At 46.5% G+C, this 18954-nt stretch overlaps 2 protein-coding genes and 1 long non-coding RNA gene across 6 annotated transcripts in view; 2 read left to right on the forward strand and 1 right to left on the reverse strand.

Annotated features, from left to right (window-relative positions):
- The window catches only part of ACAP3 (ArfGAP with coiled-coil, ankyrin repeat and PH domains 3), a 150584-nt gene extending 136592 nt beyond the window's left edge, over positions 1–13992 (forward strand). For all 4 annotated transcript variants that reach the window (XM_081016072.1, XM_081016075.1, XM_081016071.1 and 1 more), the window contains one exon: positions 12584–13992. In XM_081016072.1, the coding sequence (XP_080872198.1) occupies positions 12584–12690 (107 nt within the window). In that variant the 3' untranslated portion in view covers positions 12691–13992. The remainder of the gene's footprint in view (positions 1–12583) is intronic.
- On the forward strand, positions 6698–10461 carry LOC308482850. The gene is made up of 2 exons (XR_013989459.1): positions 6698–9874; positions 9905–10461. It is a non-coding gene; the product is annotated as an uncharacterized lncRNA (long non-coding RNA).
- Positions 13993–14800: 808 nt separating the features above from the next.
- On the reverse strand, positions 14801–18954 carry LOC308482806 (phospholipase A2 homolog otoconin-22-like). The gene is made up of 4 exons (XM_081016336.1): positions 18865–18954; positions 17380–17524; positions 15842–15948; positions 14801–15715 (listed from the first exon to the last, which is right to left on the reverse strand). Exons 1-4 carry the CDS (start codon positions 18902–18904, stop codon positions 15570–15572), a joined length of 438 nt encoding a protein of 145 aa, XP_080872462.1. The 5' UTR covers positions 18905–18954; the 3' UTR covers positions 14801–15569.

Here is an 18954-nt window from a genome sequence, read left to right on the forward strand (position 1 = left end):
AACATAAGGGTCAGTCTGAGTCCAAACCAAAGGCCAGGCCGAACAGCTCTTGAGTGAGTCATCCTGTTCTTATCGTCACCACAACTACCCTGCGAGGGAGGTTAAGCCAAGATAACGTACAGTCGGCCACAAAAGTTTCGCCCCTGAGCTTTATGGCTGGAGCAGGGGCCAAACCCAAAATTCACATTATACCACCCAACGGTGGTGACCACCAACTTGGATGGCTGTAAAAGACAGATTTGTGGAGGGTATGGCTATCACTGGCTACTGGCTATAATGGCTATGTTGAACCTCCATTGTTGAAGACAGTATACCTGCGCATAACGCCAGTTGCTGGAATCTTAGGTGCGGAAAGTATTGTTGCACTCAGATCTGGCTTGGTATCTGGTTGGCCACTGTGAGAACAGGATACTGGATTAGATGGGCCCCTGGCCTTCTTAGGTCTTTATCTACAACACTACCACACTGCCGCCCCCAACTATTAGATCAGAAACGAAAAGAACTCTGTGGACATTACAGTAGTTCAAAAGAATTTGTCTAAGTCATCACTGCTTCTTGTGGGACCGAACCACATTGAAAGTCTCCCAGAAACATCTGTTCGTGTCAATTAATTTCATGATTGCATGAGCTGCCCTAGGAAAGGTGTGTGTCAGCTATCGCCAGACCTTTTCAGACCTGCCTTTACGCCAAACATGCATTTGGGGAATCATTTCTCATATAACCATATATTTGTATGGAGGTGGTACTTGTTGCAGCAACTTGGGACGGGAGCGAAATTCTATTTTGCTCGTGTTTGAAGCCAGTCCTACCTGATTCCCCCACTTTCCAAAACAATATGCAAACTGAAATGCAGCCATTGAAATCTGTGCTTTTGCAATGCAGTTCCCCAACCATGTAATGTGTACTCCCCCCATCCCAAAAATGCATATACAGTACTTAAGGGTGCTTAATAATGCAGATGTTAGTGATAACTTACCCCCCAAAAATGCATTCTGTTTGGGAAAATTGCTTTGCAAAAATGTGCATATTAGGCGAGGTGGTGTTTTATCTCTTTGGAATGCATTAGTATACCTACAATTTTTCACCCTGAAAAATTGCACACTGAAATAATGATAGATTTTCATGAGGACCGTTTTCTTTCATTGCAAACTGATGTGGAAATGTGGAGAATGTGGCTGAAAGCTTGGGAAATGGAGAGAAACTGAAAGTGACATATTCACCCTTCCTTAGCTGCAGAACACCGTGACCCCATGGAGGCTCCCCAACCCACCCATTGAAGATCAGTGGAGTACAGTTCCCCCCCTTCCCCTCTCCCTGCCACCAGCCCTCTAGGCCACTGTCATGTTTTTAAAATGTGGAAAGTGTACAGGGATGGTGCAGACAAGGAAGCCACGGTTTAAATCCTGAGGTAGTGGCGGTCGTAGGGGCTTGCAAAGGGGGTTGCATGTCTGACAAGGTGTTTTATCTATTTATGATGCATTAGTACCTACATTTAAGAGTCAATGTATAAAATCAGCTATGTGCACTTTTCCTACTTAGCAGTATTGGGTTCTTTTTTAAAAAAGAAAAGAAAAGATGTTAATGTTCTTTTTGTTATGGAATACTGTGCTGTCTTTTTAAAATGGGTGACATTGTTTAAGTATTTAATTTATTACTGAGGAAGCCCCCAAGGGCGTGTGCAATTACTTTCTCCCCCCTCCCCCCCCCACCTTCAGTACAGTTCGGCTGTATTTCAACGTCAGATTTTTCGTTTCTTTTGTACAGTTGCTAGGGAGTTGTTGTTTTTTTAAAAAAGAAAATCCAGCAAATTTGCCTCTCCACACCCCCTGCTCAGATCGCTTTCTTTGCTTTGTTTTTGGAAGCATCAGAAGCCTGATAGTTTTCGAACACATCTAAAGCAAGTTTCTGGGCTGGATCTGGACAAAGGTTGCAATCCTAGACCCGCTTGCCTGGGAGTAAGCTCCATTTAACATAGTGGGCCCTACTTCTGCCTAAGCATGCATAGGATTGCAGTTGTAAGTTAGTTGAACTTTGTTCTCATTGAAAGCAATGGGGCTTGAGTCATTACAGCTAAGTTGCCCCATTTGATTTCAGTGGCATCTGAGCTCAACTCGTTTAGTCTGAATCCGGCCCTCTTATATGCTTTCATTAGGATGAAACATTGAACTTTCACAAATTTCTTCCATTGGTTGATGGGGATTCTGGAACAGCATGGACGGGATGTGTGTGTTTGGAACTGGAAGGGAGGGACGTTAGGGGAAAATGTACATAATTCCAGGTTACTTTGCAACAAAGAACTAGGTATAACATTGCAAGGTTTGGCTTGTATGGCCTTTCCCTTCCAATATGGAAATATTTTTATTGTATTCTCTATAACCCTATTTGAAATGCACCAGATCTCCTTCTCTCCCCACTCTTTTAAAGTGTTGAATCGCACACTGGATTACAAAATCCAGTTGCAGCTGCAAAGTTGCCTTTGTGAAGAAAGCAGCACCCCTTCCCACTCAAAGCAAAACTCTCCTTCACAGCTGACTATTGTTCCCTGGGAGAGGGTGGAAATAAGGCAGAGAGGCAGAGAGTGCATCAGCACTGTAATATTGCATCAATTTAATTCCTCTTTAATGGTCCTGGCTTCCTGCAAAGACTCCTGGGAAGTGAGTAGAGATGAGGGAGAAATTATGTTCAGCTCATGCTTGAATACGAAACCCCCCAATTCACACATACCGAAAGAATGGGCCAACCAGAACACAGCTATCCTTTGCGATTCACACTTCTCTGAATCTTGTGGTGCTGTTCTCCGACGAAAAAATGTGAATATTAAGAGAAAGTGTGCTAAAAATGCAACAACGAAAATAAAATACAAAAATGCATTATATATTAGGAAAAATCACATACAAAAAGTGTGTCTGTCAGGAGAAATTTGCACTAAAATGCTGGCAAATTTTCGGGAGGGTTATTTTTAAAAAAATAGTAATGCAAAGCGAAGAGCAAACTGAATTTAAGATTGGGAAAATGAGAAAGAGAGAGAAGCCATCCATCCCTAGAAGCGAGCTTTAGGGGAAGATGCTAAGGTTTCTCCATTAGACGCCTTCTTCCTTTCCTTAGAGAACTACAACTCCCAGGATTCTTTGCAGTCTGTCACGTGACTGTTATGGCATGCTGCACATTTCTATATGTTGTTTCCCCGGTGTCGGCATTTGCCACCTGGGTTCACTATTAGAGGGGCTGACTCATTGGGCAAATGAGACCAGTAGTTGATATTAAGGTGGAAGACAAGAATTGCAAACAAGGAGTGGGCAGGGAAAAGAGACCAAAATGGAGCGTCGTTGCTGCCGTCCAAAGGCAAATTGGATTTCTGGTTAGCAGTTGCTTAGTTTGGCAGCTGCCAATGTACCCTCCAGATGTGGACTACAACTCCCATCCTTGACCCCTACCCATGATCAGTGGGGGCTGGTGAGAGTGGTAGCCCACCACATCTAGATAAGTCCTTGCTGGCAAACACTCATGACAAACGCGTGTGGCTTGGCGTTCAGTGGATGGCGTGCAGAGGTGTTTGGAGTAGCTGGGGAAAAGGTGTATACTGTGAGCTGGGGAAAAGATTTGTGGAGCGTTGCGGGGAAAGGAGAAGCACAAATATTGGAAGAGAACGTAAAATACTGAGTGCTGCTTCCTTAGGAATGTGATGTACTGATGGGCCAGGAGAGCCCTTTTAGGGTATAAGAGGTCCACCGCAGCTCCCAGTGGAGTAACTCCAACTACTGTAACGTTCCGGCGAACGTTATTTTCCACTCGAAATATGTGTGTTTACCACATGGGGGTGCTCTTTGACAACCACTAGCAATGGAAGAACTAGAAGGTTAGAAAGCTCAGAGCCACTGGCAAGGAAAGAACGTCAATTCCCCCTAGCACAGCCCAGAATGTTCACCTACACAATGCAAACTGCCAGTCATTGGAAGCTGCAAAGCTATAGGCATATCGCATATGCCCACAAGAATCCTGGGAACTGTAGTTTGTTAAGGATGCTGAGAGTTGTTAGGAGACACACACCCCTCCAGTGCAGACCCCCCCCCCATCTGTTGACCTTATATGACCCTGGTCTTTCTAGGACACAGGGTGCTTCTGTGCAATGCTGGACCCCTCCTTCCTCCAGAAGAAACTTTTGTATTATAAAATTAGGACCCATATTCAAATCAAGACATCAGGGGCTTTGATCACTCTCTATTTAAACAGCATTGGAGAAGGTTGACGTCGCTGTTGCTTTGCTGTGCCAGGTCTGAGCCGTGTGATCAGCAAAATCATGTGATGGCATCCATCTTGGATCTCACCATTTCAGAGATGCGGGTGGGGGAGGTGAGATCTGCAAAACCTTTCACTCTGTATTGCATTTGGAGAACTATGGCATGCGGGGGGCTGGGGGAGGCCACACTCTATCCTGTTTATTTATCTGTTCTTTGTGCATGGGAGAGGCTATATGGGGAACATTCAAAATGTTGTTCCCGCCCCACCCGCCCAGTCTTAAAGTGGTATAGTCCAGGAGGAACACTACCACATGGTTTTGCTGAGAACAGCTTGAAGTTGCTGGTTGAGGCTCTAATATCAACAGGAAATGATGGGGGTAGGGGGAGAGGAAATAGTCATCTAGGACATGAAACACTCTGTAAATAACGTTCCAGCACATTAACCATTCCTCTTACCACTTCAACTTGCTTTTCAGTACAATCTTTGTAACACTGGCTTGTTTGTTTGTTTTTTAATTAAAAAAAAATTACCTCTTCCTGTTTTTTCTCACTTTTGCCTGCTCGGCCTCGACTGAGTCTACCTATGGAAAAATCCAAACACTTCTGTATGTTATTTATCTTTGTATGGTTTTAACCAGGAAAGGGGAGAAAAAAACATCAACACACACACACACACACAACTGAGAATACCCCACAGAAATTCTGCTGCTCTGGTGTCTTATTGACCCCCTCTCCCCCCCCCTTCCTTCTCCCGTCTCTTGAAACACTGTTAATAAAAATCTAGAGTAAAATCTTTTACCTCTTCTTCCTTCGCCTCTTGTTATTTATGTTGTCTTGCTTCTGTTTTCTATATTAACTCTATGAGCTTTGGGACCCCCACCCCCTAAAAAATCTAGGGCAATATATTCACACACAAACATAACCCCTTGCTACTCTTTAAAGGGACCCCTGACCATTAGGTCCAGTCGTGGCCGACTCTGGGGTTGCAGCGTTCATCTCGCTTTATTGGCTGAGGGAGCCGGCGTACAGCTTCCAGGTCATGTGGCCAGCATGACTAAGCCGCTTCTGGTGAACCAGAGCAGTGCACGGAAACGCCGTTTACCTTCCCGCTGGAGCAGTACCTATTTATCTACTTGCACTTTGAAGTACTTTCGAACTGCTAGGTTGGCAGGGGCAGGGACCAAACAATGGAAGCTCATCCCATCGCGGGGATTCGAACCGCCAACCTTCTGATCGGCAAGTCCTAGACTCTGTGGTTTAACCCACAGCGCCACCCGCGTCCCACTCTTTAAGTGGATGCTACTCTTTAAGTGGGTGGTAAATTAGCCCCATTAGTGTTGAGTTCACGTCACCTGTCTCCCTCTCCTTGTTAATTTAGGATGGTACATGGGGTCAACATAACAATCATAAGAACACAGAAAGCTGCCTTATACTGAATCAGATCATTGGTCTGCCTACACTGACTAGCAATGGCTCCTCAGGGTTTCAGGCAAGGAACAGTCCCGGCCCTGATTGAAGATGCCATTGGGAGTTGAACCTGGGTTCTTCTGCATGCGAAGCAAGATGCTGTACCACTGAGCTACAGATTATCCCAACAGGATGGAGAACTGAGCTAAAACATAACGAAATGAGTTTCATTATGGATAAATGGGTTAAGTTCTGCATTTAAAAAGGTAAAGGGACCCCTGACCATTAGGTCTAGTCGTGACTGACTCTGGGGTTGTGGCGCTCATCTCGCTTTATTGGCCGAGGGAGCCAGCGTACAGCTTCCAGGTCATGTGGCCAGCATGACTAAGCCGCTTCTGGCGAACCAGAGCAGCGCATGGAAACACCGTTTACCTTCCCGCCAGAGCGGTACCTATTTATCTACTTGCACTTTGACGTGCTTTCGAACTACTAGGTTGGCAGGAAGTTCTGCATTTAGGGAGGGGGGAAATCACATGCACAAATATAGGATGAACGATGCCTGGCTTAGCAGCAGGTCATGTGAAAATTAATTAAGCCAGGGACGGAGAACCAGTAGCCCTGCAAACATTGCTGGACTTGCCCCAGCCAGCATAGCCAAGAGTCAAGGGTGATGGGTGTTGTATTTCCACAACACCCAGAGGGCAATAGTTCCCCATCTGTTCTCTATATATTTTGGACTACAGCTCCCATCAACCCAGGTAGCATAGCCAACGGTTAGCGGGGCTAGGAGAACACGTGGAAGGTCGCAGGTTCCTCATCCCATATCTAGTGGTTTTTAGTAGACCACACATTAGACTTCAGTCACAATTGTTGACACTACTCCGCATCAACCAAAGTATAGAGCAGGCATAGGCAAACTCGGCCCTCCAGATGTTTTGGGACTACAACCCCCATCATCCCTGACCACTGGTCCTGTTATCTAGGGATGATGGGAGTTGTAGTCCGAAAACATCTGGAGGGCCGAGTTTGCCTATGCCTGGTATAGAGTTATAGCCAACTAAGTCCTATTCAGAGAAGATTAATGTCCATTCAAATTAATGGACTGAAGTCATGGACACTCATTTCAATGAGTCTTCTCTGAGGTGGGTAGCAACTAAGTGTTACTCAGAGTAGATCCACAGAAATTAATGAAGACAATAAATTACGTATATTAATTTCAGTGGGTCTTCTGTGAGTAAAACTTAATTGACTATCACCCACCATGTCCATATCATAAGAAGCAATTGAATCATCCTGTTTGGTCAGAATAAGATGTCCCCTTCTGGTCTTTTCAGTTTAAGGAGGCTATTGACAAGCTAAGAATGTGAGCAGGGCAACAAATAGTGACTGGGGCTGATGGGGTTTGTAGTCCCCAACATCGGCATTGGCTGCCCCATTCTACACTTGATCAGCAGCAGTTTATTGGAGTTTCAGGCAGAGGGCATTCCCAGCCCCACCAGGAGATGTCAGGGATTGAACCTGAGACTTCATGCAAAGCAGATGTGCTACCAATGAACTACTGCCCATCCCTTGAGACTTGGGGTCATAGGAAGCTGCCTCATACTGTGAGTCAGACCACCACCCCATCTTGTTGAATGGCAGCAGCTCACCAGGGTTTCAGACACAGAACATTCACAGCCCTACCTGGAGATACAAGGGATCAAACTTGGGACTTTCTGCATGCAAAGCTGAGCTTCTGCACCTTCTGCCACTGAGCTACAGCTCCTTCTTATGTCATGTTGGCTCCCAATGTTCAGGTTTAGGAACCCAAATCATGTGTTCAGGGGCTTAGATCAGAGACTAGATTTGTTAGCTTGTGTCAACCTAGTGGCATAACAACTACAGTTCACTCCTCCTTCAGCAGTTCCATTAATTCTAACTCACTATGGAGTACAAGGGCTGTCCAAAATGTTTTTGGTTTTTTTTTAAATTTCTCTGCATTTTTCGTCCAAACCAAAGGACCTCAGGGTTGGCATTATTCTGTTGCTTTTGGAAGGGGGATACATAATCAAAACTTGGCTGTAACTGTTTGATGGGGATGGGGAACCTGATTCATTTTGCATCTGAAGGTCAGCACACCGGATTTGCACTTTCGCAAACAATACGTGAACCAGAACACAACCAACCTTCAAAATTTGCTTGTCTCTGAATTTTGCAATGTAGTTCTTCAGCCAAGTACTGTGTACACAAAGGCATACACTAAGGTAAAGTGTGCATTGAAAGAAACCATATATAGTAGTAAAAACAGTTGATGAAAGTGCATCACATTAGAGAAAGCTGTTTTGCAAAAATGTGTATGTTTTGCAAAATTGCACACAAAAATATGTGTATTATGAGAAGTTCGCACAAAAATGCTTACAAATTTCCATGAAGACATTTTGTAACGAAACACCAATGACACACCAATGTAGAAATATGAATAACTGAACTTGGAAACATGAGACGCAGAGAGAAACCCAAAAGGATAGATTTGCCAATTCCTGCCAGTTGCTCTTGTTGGGCTGATACCCGCTGTCCACCAGAATTTTTGCACAGGTGTGCTTGAAAGTGGCAAGGGAAAATTATTGGCTACAGATAGCCATGTGTGCATGTATTATTTATTATCCAGTTGATGTCTTTGTAGGGTACGATCAGGATACAAAGTGCTTTGCAGGGTAACAAGGCAGACTCTTGCATCACAGAGCTTACAGAGCTTACAGTTCTAGTTTTGGCAGAAGCAGAGTAATGATGCTATAGGTACTCGTAATTACCAGGTTCAGAGCAAAACTTCAGTGCATTCATAATGCTTACTAGAATGCTGAATCTGGCACAATTCTTCTCTGGCTCAGTTTGCATTCCTGAGAAATAGCATTTCAGGAGCCAGGGGCCCTGGGAAACATAATGTTCCCACGGCACCTGAGCCCATAGAAACTCAGATATTCAAGGGGGGGAACCACATGCCTCAGATTCTCTGGCAGCTGGGATATGAATATTGCAGTGATACCAACATCAGGGAGGGAGGGAGAGAAGCCTAATGACTGGCTTTGTAGAGGGTTACACATCTGATACAATTCTTCTCCAGCTTGGATTGCATTCCTGGGAAACAGCATTTCTGGAGCCAGGCGCCCTGGGAAATGTAATGGTCCCAAGACACCCGAGCCTATAGGAATTCAGATGTCTTGGGTCCTTGGGCATTTGGGATGTGAATATTCCAGAGCTTCCAGCTCCAGGGAGGAAGAGAGAGAAATCTAAAGGCTGACACTTTAAACTTGGGTTATAAACCCACAGCACAGAAAATTGACCAGTTGGTAAATGTTGGCCTATAGTTTGGAGAGGAGCCTGGATGTGATCTGCTTCAACCAGGAGCTTCCAGTTCTCTGCACATTTGGGCTGGCTTTTTTACATCAATTTCTGTCGCCAGAAGATCTCCCTCCCTGTGTTCTTCCAAGCAGCTTCCTAGAAAAAAGGAGAGTGGGTCAAAGGCTGGCAGCTTGCTGAAAATAACACCCTGGAAGAATCTTTGAACAGTACATACCAAGTTTATCCACTGGGTGATCAGTTGTGTGCTCAGTAGCCCTGAGAGAATCAGAACGTGAGGAAACACAACAAAACAAAACCCTCCATCATTTCCCAAGCTAAAGCCTCCATTTTCTCCTGCTGCTTATTGAACGGCAGGAAGTTTTGGGAGGAAGGCAACTTTTGGCCGGAGAACAACACTGATAGGCTTGCCATACGTCCAGGAAAACCTGGCCATGGAGGCCGACATGCCCATCTGGGCAGATTTTTACATTTTAAAGGAAATGTCTGGGTTTAGGGGCGGGCTTGGGCTCAGGCTGCTCTGTACACCATGGCCGCTGCCAGCCCGAGCTGGGAAAAGAGGCGCCTCTTTTCCCAGCTTGGGCTGGCTGCTTTTCAGGCTGCCCCCAAAGGGTACCCTAGCCTAGGCCAGAATCTCAGAAGATACTCTAAATCAGTGCACAGCTGGATCACATGTAGGATAACCACGCACAGTTCCTAATGCAGGTAGAGACTGCAGGGATCAGCTTTGGTTCAATTCAGATTTCAGGGCAAACCTACCTAACTCATACCACCCAACACGCAAGCCAGAACACAGCTGTCCTTTGAAATCTGCACTCTCCCCGAATTTTATACTCTAATTTTATTGGCTTCTTTTATCCCATTTATATCCCACACTTCTACCCCACTCCTCGGTTTATCCTCACAACAGCCCTATGAGGTAGGTCGGCCAAGATATAGTGATTGCTCCAAGGTCACTTGGTGGGACATCATGAAGATTTGAACCCTGATCTCCAGGGTTTTAGTCTGACACTCTAACCACTACACCACACAAGCAGAGGCCCCTGTCTGTCCACTAATGGAAATACTGGTATAGATGACCTTTGAGCTGATCCGGTGGTGTGTGGGCCGTGTACCTTACCGCACATGTGATGTGACAGCTCAATCATATACACCATCAAGGAGACCAAGGGGTGATCTGATCATCTGACCCAATTTACACTTTGCAGAGCAAAGCACAGCTATCCTTTGACGTTCCCAGATTCCCCTGGATTTTCTGCTGCAGTTTGGCAACCAAATGATGTGAACAAAAATATTTGGCAGGTGGAGGTGGGAATGTGCATGAAAATGCACACATTTGTGAAGATGAGATATGAAAACGAATCGTATTCGGGAAATCGGCTTGCAAAAATGCGTGCGTCAGGCAAAATTGCAAAAAAAAAAAAAGGGAATAAAAGAAAAGAAGTCCTGGCCACAAGGGGAGCATAAAGCCATCAGGGCTCCAGATGAATCCCAAATGAATATATGATTTGTACCAAATTGACAGAGAGAGAGAGGAGAAAAAAAATTTGTCCTCTTAAGTGGTAGTAAAAAGAAAGGCACAGGGTCATATTCGTTTCCATTTCCCCCCTTTCATTCTAGAGCAAATGCACACCCATAATTACCATTTAAATGTTCACTAAGCTTCTGGCCAGAAATACAGGAATGTCCTTAAGGGTGTACGTGCAGCAAGACAGATCCTGAAACTGATTTCTTTTTTTCTTTCTTTCTTTGTCTGCATCCTGGTATATTCCATGCATTTATTTTTGCATTTATATAAGTATCATGTATGCACACACCCCCACAGACAATGTACTGTCCTTTCCCCCCCTTTGTACCAGTAGTATCCTTTGTTTTTAATACAGGTGGCCACCATCTTGCACATGTCCAACTGATGTGTGACCGCCCATGTGTGGGTCCTTTTGGACCTGGAAGGGGGCAGAATGGGACAGGGCAGAACAGGGTATAACGGGTATGCATGCTCCACCGATGCAGATGGGGGCCAGGAATGGAGCCCCCCTGCAAAAAGTGCCACCTCGTAATTATTTGGAAATCTGCAGCCATCATATTTTCATTGTATCACTCCCTCTATTTCCAATGTTCAGCCCTGAGTGCCGTTGCTTACGTACCACCCACATACAAGGGTAAAGTATCAGTGCAATTGCAGGGACCCCTAAGTCAGGGGTGGGGGGCTGCTTTCCGCCTGTATAGGGAAGTTTTTTAACGTTCGATGTTTTATAATATGATGGAAGCCGCCCAGAATGGCAGGGTACGAATAATGAAATTATTATTATTAGCCACATTCCCCTCTGGGCAATCTTTCGAGGGCCACATGCCAGGGGTGGGAGGGGTCAGAGACAAAAATGGGTGGAGCAGCACAGCTAAAGGTTACCTCTGTACTTCAGACTTGTTGCTACACATACGGACACAACACTTTTTATTCTCCATTCAGGCAAGAAAGGGGCATTGTCTACACACACCAGCTGGACATCAATACAGATGTACTGTACCTCGGAAGTCGAACGGAATCCGTTCCGGAAGTCTGTTCCAAAACGTTCAAGAACCAAGGCGCAACTTCCGATTGGCTGCAGGAAGCTCCTGCAGCCAGTCGGCAGCCACGGAAATCACATTGGACATTCGGGTTCCAAAGAATGTTCAAAAACTGGAACAATCGCTTCTGGTTCTTGGGAGCCAAAACGTTCGACTCCCAAGGCGTTTGAAAAGCAAGGTACGACTGTATTTGCAGTGTGAAGCAGGAACAGACAGCATTTGCTCTCTGTGCTGGACGTTCTCCAACCCAGCCCTAAGGAAAAGGTGGTTAACCTGTGGCCCTCCTGATGCTGCTGAAACTACAATGCCCGTTGACCGCAGACAGCAAGTTCAAGGAAGAGGGGAGTTTTAGTTCAACAACATCTGGAGGGCCGCAGCTTAGCTGCTCCTGCCCCAGGGGGAGGAGGAGTCCCCAAATACCTCAGTGAGCACCTAATGTTATTCAACAGTTGGAGGAAAAGCTGAAAACGGAATAGAATGGAGTATCCCAAAATGGGGATGGAATGGAGTATCCTGAAAGGGGCGTGGCTGGTGGCCTTGAGCCCTGAACAGGAACATTCTAATGTGCCACAACACTTTGTTCCCATTCTCACTTGTCGTGTAAAATGCTTGCCATTTTCTTTTCAAAAATGTAATGGAAGAAACGTTTCGGAAATTGTTGGGCCGATAAGCCTTTAGAGAAAGCACATTAAAGACACATGGCTTCCCTCAAAGGTTATTGGGAGCTGTAGTTTGAGGGAGCTGGGAATGGTATTTTTCTAGAAAAAGAGGTGCCAGAACTCGCCACGAACACCTCCCTCGTTCTCTTAGAATAGCAATGGCGCCCACCTGAGAGGAGCCAGAACTGAGTACCAGTCAGTTCCACCTGGATAAAACAAGCCCTGGTTCGCAGGATTCTTTGGAGGAAGCCATGTGCCTTAAGTGTGTGGAAGTCAGCACTGTCGGCATCTTTCCTTGTCTCCCTATTAACGCTGATTTCGCTGAAGAGAAAGGGTGGTCAGCTCATCCTTGGTGTCTATATCTGTCTTCTACAGGAGACGCCACCTATCTCGACATCTTCCGCGAGTTTTCTCACATGGCATCCAACAACCCGGAGAAACTCAACCGCCGCAGCCTGTACTTCAGCCACTCCTACAGATAGTCCTCAAAACCACCACGGACATCATCTGAGAACTCTCGTTCCTTCCAACTCCAGAGGGAGAGTCGAGATTACGTGCCGTGGAAGAAGCCGGAGGGACAGAGGCGGCCAGTGGCTGAATCGGGTCCATCCAGAACGGGAGCAGTTCGACCCAGTGTCTCTGGTCACCCCACACAGCTTTGCGTTGATCGCTACATCTCCCCATGGTCACCACCCCACAACCAAATGGCTTTCCCCCTACATCCCCTTCCTCCCAAAAAACTTCTGAAGAGGATATACACAGCCCTATGAGTAACTAGCCCATGTTTACAGCCTGAAATGGAGAGAGAAACCTATTTCTTTTTAAAGCAGGGGTCGAGAACTTGTAGATATTTCGGACCTCGCTGGACTCGAGCTCCCATCAGACAATAAATAGTCCAGGATGATGTGAACAATGTCTGAAAGGTCACAGCTTCCTCATCCGTGTTCTAAAATGGAAGTGGTGAATTTGCGGCCTTCACGTTATTGGTGGGTTGCAACTCCCGTCATCCCTGATCAACTGCTTGTGCTGAGGCTGATGGGAGTTGTAGTCCATCAACATCAGGCAGGCCATGGGTTGCTCTCCTATGTCCTGCTTCTGCCCCACTGTTGCCCTGGAGGTTTGATCTCACTAGCCTCAGGTGACTTGGCAAACTGGTTTTTACAGCCTTGGAGCAGGATGGAAAGTATCAGTTTTGTTCAATGGGAAGATTAGATCGCTCCATAGCATCATTCCGGAGCATGGCGGAGAACTAAAAATGATGAGCAGGCTTCCTGGCTCACTACCAACTGCAGTCAATCCACCACAGTCCCTCCCCCTCAATATATTTCATAAAATCACAGAATTATAGTGCTGGAAAGGACCCCATTCCCACTCCTGCCATTACTTGCCATTTTCCTTACCCTTTCTGTGATTTCCCTTGCCTTAAGGCCTAAAACAAGTTCCCTGTTCCTGATTTTAAAGCATGGCTTCTTCTTGTTGTTCTTTCAAAAATCATGTTCTGTTGTTTTCATAGATAACGGACTTGTCAGAGAGCCTGTACTGGTACAGCCTCTGCCGCCCAAACTGCCTCTTGTTGAGCGTGTATAGAAATTTGTGTTTATATGCTGGAAATGTAATATATCTCTGGGCAAAAAAGAAACATATTTTTTAAAAATGCTTGTGGCGGGAGCGAAGGGGCATGAATTGCAAGGGAGGGAAGAGGGAAGTCCAGACAGGAGGGACGGACGGACCTTATTTACAAGATTATAAATAAAGACGGGTGACATTTTTCTCCCGGGACATTAGGCATGACTTCCTTGTCAGTTTCTCGGATCTAGACCTCTTTGAACCAGGTGAGAAAATTATGTCATGGACCTTGCTATAAAGTGATATTTATTGGGTACACGTTTATAGCTTTGGGGCCAGCTGCCAAATCAGATATAGTAGTTGGTTCCTGAGAAATGACAAAGTAGAGCCAAGGTATTTATATGCATAGAAAGAAATATGCACACAGTCTACAGTAGGATCAGGCGGTGACTTATCGGACCTCCAGTTAGCTGTGTCATTGCGGCTTTCTGGGAGGTAAAGAGGGAGGCATGAGGTCAGCATGGTGCAAACGCAACACCAACTGACCCTATCAGGTCCTCCCACTAGCGCAACTGCACCTCCGCAACATCGCACTCCAACATTGCAGTTACGACTGCACCGCTCCCCCCAAATAATCAGCCATGACTCTGCTGCTCAGAGGTCAGGGGAACGTTGCTGCCCCACCGTGCTGTCTGCGCGGAACGCCCCAAGTTCAATCCCTGACATCTCCTGGTAGGGTTGGGAATGAAAAACCCTTTGAAAACAAAAACCCACCATACTCCACCACAATTGTTCGCTCCAAACCTCAACTCTCCACAGGCCTCCAATGTCATTGCAAAAGCTTCCGCACTTGCAAAGGCTCGTGGGATTTCTAGACACTATTTTTGCACCATTTTCGCCATTTGCGTACTCTTTTAGGGCCGTGTCCCTCGCTTTTCGTGCCACAGCCGGGTTCGCTGTGATGCGCGTGCGCACAGTTGCGAGTCCCTCGGACACATGTAAATGGGGAGCTGCCTGCACTCTGCTCCCAATTCCACACAGGCAAACAACATGGAGATACCGATAGTATTTTATTTGACTCAAATGCATATTATTACTATTGCCATTTTGAAAGGGTTTTATGACATCCAATCAGCAAAATGGTCCGCATTTCCACTTGGTAGGTAAATTCTTGGGGGAAAAGCAGGGATGCAATTCTTGTGCAAGAAGAAGAGCGCCCTAAGATATGAGGCACACTATCCGTCAGGATTAAGCACCCAGGCTATGAGACAAGTCGAGCAAAACAGAAAACAAAAGCAGCTTGAGGGGTAGCCTCTTCAATGGAGTACAGGGGGAGATATTGTGTCCAGTGCTGGTCCTACTCAGAGCAGACCTATTGAAAACAATGTACATGGCTAATTTATGTTTGGTAATTCCAGTGGGTCTACTCCAAATACAACCCAATGGGATTACCCTGGGTTGTACCCAATGTCTGTCCTATTCAGAGTAGACCCATTGAAGTTTACTGGGCATGACTAACCTAGATCCATTAATTTCAGTGGGTCTGCTCTGAGTAGGTCTTAGATACAACCCATGAACCTTCGCTTCAAATAAAATAGAGGGAACATAAACGGCAACTTAATTTTCTAAATGCTTCTCTTGCTTTCAGTTAACCTAACACAATGCTAAGAACCCCAAAATAATAATATAGGCTGAGCCCCCGCCCCTTTTAATAATCAGGCAGGCAGGGCTCCCCCCTGAATCAACCACCCTACATGGGATATCCTCTGGTTCTGCTTCCTGTTAAAAATGCAGCTCAACAAAATGGCCGCTGTGCCCTGCAGTTGTTCGCTGGGTGATTCTTGAACTGGAGGTTATAGGCAAAGAGATGCTTCCGGAAGCAGCTGGCCGCTTTTTGGTCGCATTCGCACACGAGCTTCTCGCACCGGTCCCGCGACTTGACTGCAGAGAGAGGAGAAAGGTGGTAACCTCAGCATCAGTTTCCGCAAAGAGGGGTGCTTTGAAACGGGGGAACGGAAATAGAAAAGATTTGAACCAGCTCTCTGGCTTGACGCCGGACCAACTCACCGCATTTAATTTTATCCCTCTGGGGGTAGAACCTGTACGAGAGGGTGCTTGGGTTGCAACCGAACATCTCGGCCTTGTTGTAGCAGCAGTCGTGGCTGTGGCAGCACCTGCGTGTGACGTGAAAACGAGAGAGCAAGGAATTGCTATGAATCAGGCCCATTTTGGTGCCATCTTAGTTTTTTCAGAACTCAACATTCTGGAGCACTGTGGGTTGTTGTTGTTGTTAAAGTGCATCTGATATTTTAAAACGGTGAATGCCGTGTAATTTTCTTTTGCCCGCAATGGGCTTAGTTTGGAAAAACTAAGATGGCGGCCACAAGCGTGGTCTCCGGCGGCCTGTGAGATTTCCCCAGTATCGCACAGCATGTTTCTGATGACAGCATATTCAAGCAGAAGTCTCCCTCAGCCCTACCTGAAGATGCCAGGGATCAATCCTGGTACCTTCTGTGTGCAAAGCAGATGCTCTACCACTGAAAGTGTCTGTGGTATAACCCTACTGGGACCTGGTTCATATCATAATGCAGGTGGAGGCGGTTTATTTGAATTATCCTCCGCATGAAACAAGCTCCTTGTCTGTAGAAAGCAAGCATCTCAGAGAGGCTAGGCAAGACACTTCCTCCCAGATATGCTAGTTTGGTGCATGCAGGGATTCCATGTACCGTATTTTTTGCTCTATAACACGCACCCGACCATAACACGCACGTAGTTTTTAGAGGAGAAAAATCTGTAGGCATGCCACCCGTAGGCATTCCCTCCATAACACGCACAGACATTTCCCCTTACTTTTTAGGAGGAAAAAAGTGAGTGTTATGGTGCAAAAAATACGGTATTTCTTTGTATGGGAGAGGCACGCAAATATGGAGGTCCCCCATCCCTGTTCTTGAGACTCCCATTGTTGGACATTTTCCATATCTGCTATTGGGTCCCTGGAGCACAGAGTCACATGAAGTGGCAACCAACCTTGCAGGATTTAACAGGATTTATTTGAAATGCATATGCAGGACAAAGGTACAGAGCGATAAATTCGCAATCTGCACACCCCAGTCAGGGTGCGCCCACTTTTTATACCCCTTAGAATGCATAGACACGTGTTCACATGTAAAACATGTGATTTACACTACTAGTAATAAGATATAGCTTTGTTTCTTGTGTTACCCTCCTCCTTTTCAGTTCGCCTCCTTTTCAGCCCCCCCCCCCCCAAATCTGGGGTTACAATAACACTCATTCAATCTTGCTTATTATCTCTACCTGCCTAAGCCAGACATTCCAGAGAGAGAGGCCCATTTTCACTGTAACATCTAAGCAAGAAGAAAAAGCCTTGTTCTCCTGGCTGGTGTAAAAACCTCCCTCCCCCCTTTAAGGAAGGGGTTTGGGCATAACATATGAGAGAGGAGAAAATGCCTCAAACAGTTTTTGGGATCATATAGAGAACAATACTCTAATGGCCCTTCACCATGACTTGTAAAACCCCTGAACTGTAAGAGAATGATGATAGCCCAAGAGGTGAGCAATGCCTGGTAATCTCAGGTGAGCCTCACCTGTCGATGGCATCCACGGGGAAGCCTTGAGTCCCTGCCCCACAGTGACACCCATAGTTGGTAAAGTTGGCCAGGGTGAAGGTGACGGTGCTCATCTGGATCATCTCATTAAACTGGGAGGCAAGGCCGGTCACCAGAGCGGCTCCTGAAAGAGCAACAGAGTCTTGTTTGGAGGGAAGAGCAAAGAGACAGGGAGCAGGGGGTACGGATTGAAAAAGCAAGGGAGTTGAGGTGGGAAAGCACTGTTTGTGGTGGGAATAGCAGTTGAGGTCTCAAGCCTTCCTGAGGGGTGGGGATACCTTTTCCCCTGCTGCCTCATTCCCTCAGAGGTAAACCGTTCTCAGCCACTTGCTGGCAGTAAAGGTAAAGGGACCCCTGACTGTTAAGTCCAGTCACAGACGACTCTGGGGTTGCGGCGCTCATCTCGCTTTACTGGCTGAGGGAGCCGACATACAGCTTCCGGGTCATGTGGCCAGCATGACTAAGCCGCTTCTGGCGAACCAGAGCAGCACACGGAAACGCCGTTTACCTTCCCGCCGGAGTGGTACCTATTTATCTACTTGCACTTTGACGTACTTTTGAACTGCTAGGTTGGCAGGAGCAGGGACCGAGCAATGGGAGCTCACCCTGTTGCGGGGATTCGAACCGCCAACCTTCTGATCTGCAAGCCCTAGGCTCTGTAGTTTAGAGGTAAACCGTTCTCAGCCACTTGCTGGCAGTAGGTAGGGCCAAAGCCACCTCCTTTTCCTTCTTCCCTCTGCCATCCCCTTCCTTTCCCTCCCTCCCTCTCTCCCTCTCCCCCCCCATCTTTCTCTCTGCTACCCCATTTCATTCTTTTTCACGGCATCCTTCTATCTCTCTTTCTGCCACCCCTTTCTCTCCTTTCTTTCCACCTCTCTTTCTGCCATTCTGACACCTCCTTTCTCTCTCCCCACACTGATTTAAATTAGGCTGAGGATCACAGGTAGTCAGTCCTAAGGCTGCTGGTTGCCCAGTCCTGGACTGAGAGGTTGAGCCTGTGAAAGTACTGGGAATTAGATCAAGCACGCCGTGGCATGGTGAGCCTGGTGAGAGACTGGTGAGCCTGCCTGGAGGGCAGAAGTAACCTGGTGGCAAAAGAAGATGACTTTAAACCCCTGCCTAGGGGTATTAGCTATGACTGTGAAAGGAACACAAAGATTCAGTGGCAGTATATCCCTGAATACCAATTGCCAGATTTTTCTTTTCTTCCTCTTCCCACATTTGGCTGCAAAATGCACTGCCCTCAGGCTGGTTTCTTGATGGCAATGCCATGAAGCCAAATCAGAGTGAGGGCAGTCTGAGGGCTTGTGGGGGAGGGGAGGTGCTTGCCATGAGTTGCCACCATTGCAGGGACCACGGTGGAAGCAAAGAGACCCCATCCCAGAGATCCCTCTTCCAGACAACAGCAACAGTTCTGGAAAGAACTCTCAGCTCTACTGAACTATAGCAGAAAAGTAGACTTACCACAAGCCAGAACCAGTAGGAAGATTGTAACGTTCTTCATGGGTGCAGCTGAACGGAAGCAAGCCAAAGAGAGCCTTGTTTCGCTGTCAA

The sequence above is a fragment of the Podarcis pityusensis genome (genome assembly GCF_964106645.2).
Source record: "Podarcis pityusensis genome assembly, chromosome: 8".
Taxonomy (NCBI): Eukaryota; Metazoa; Chordata; class Lepidosauria; order Squamata; family Lacertidae; genus Podarcis; species Podarcis pityusensis.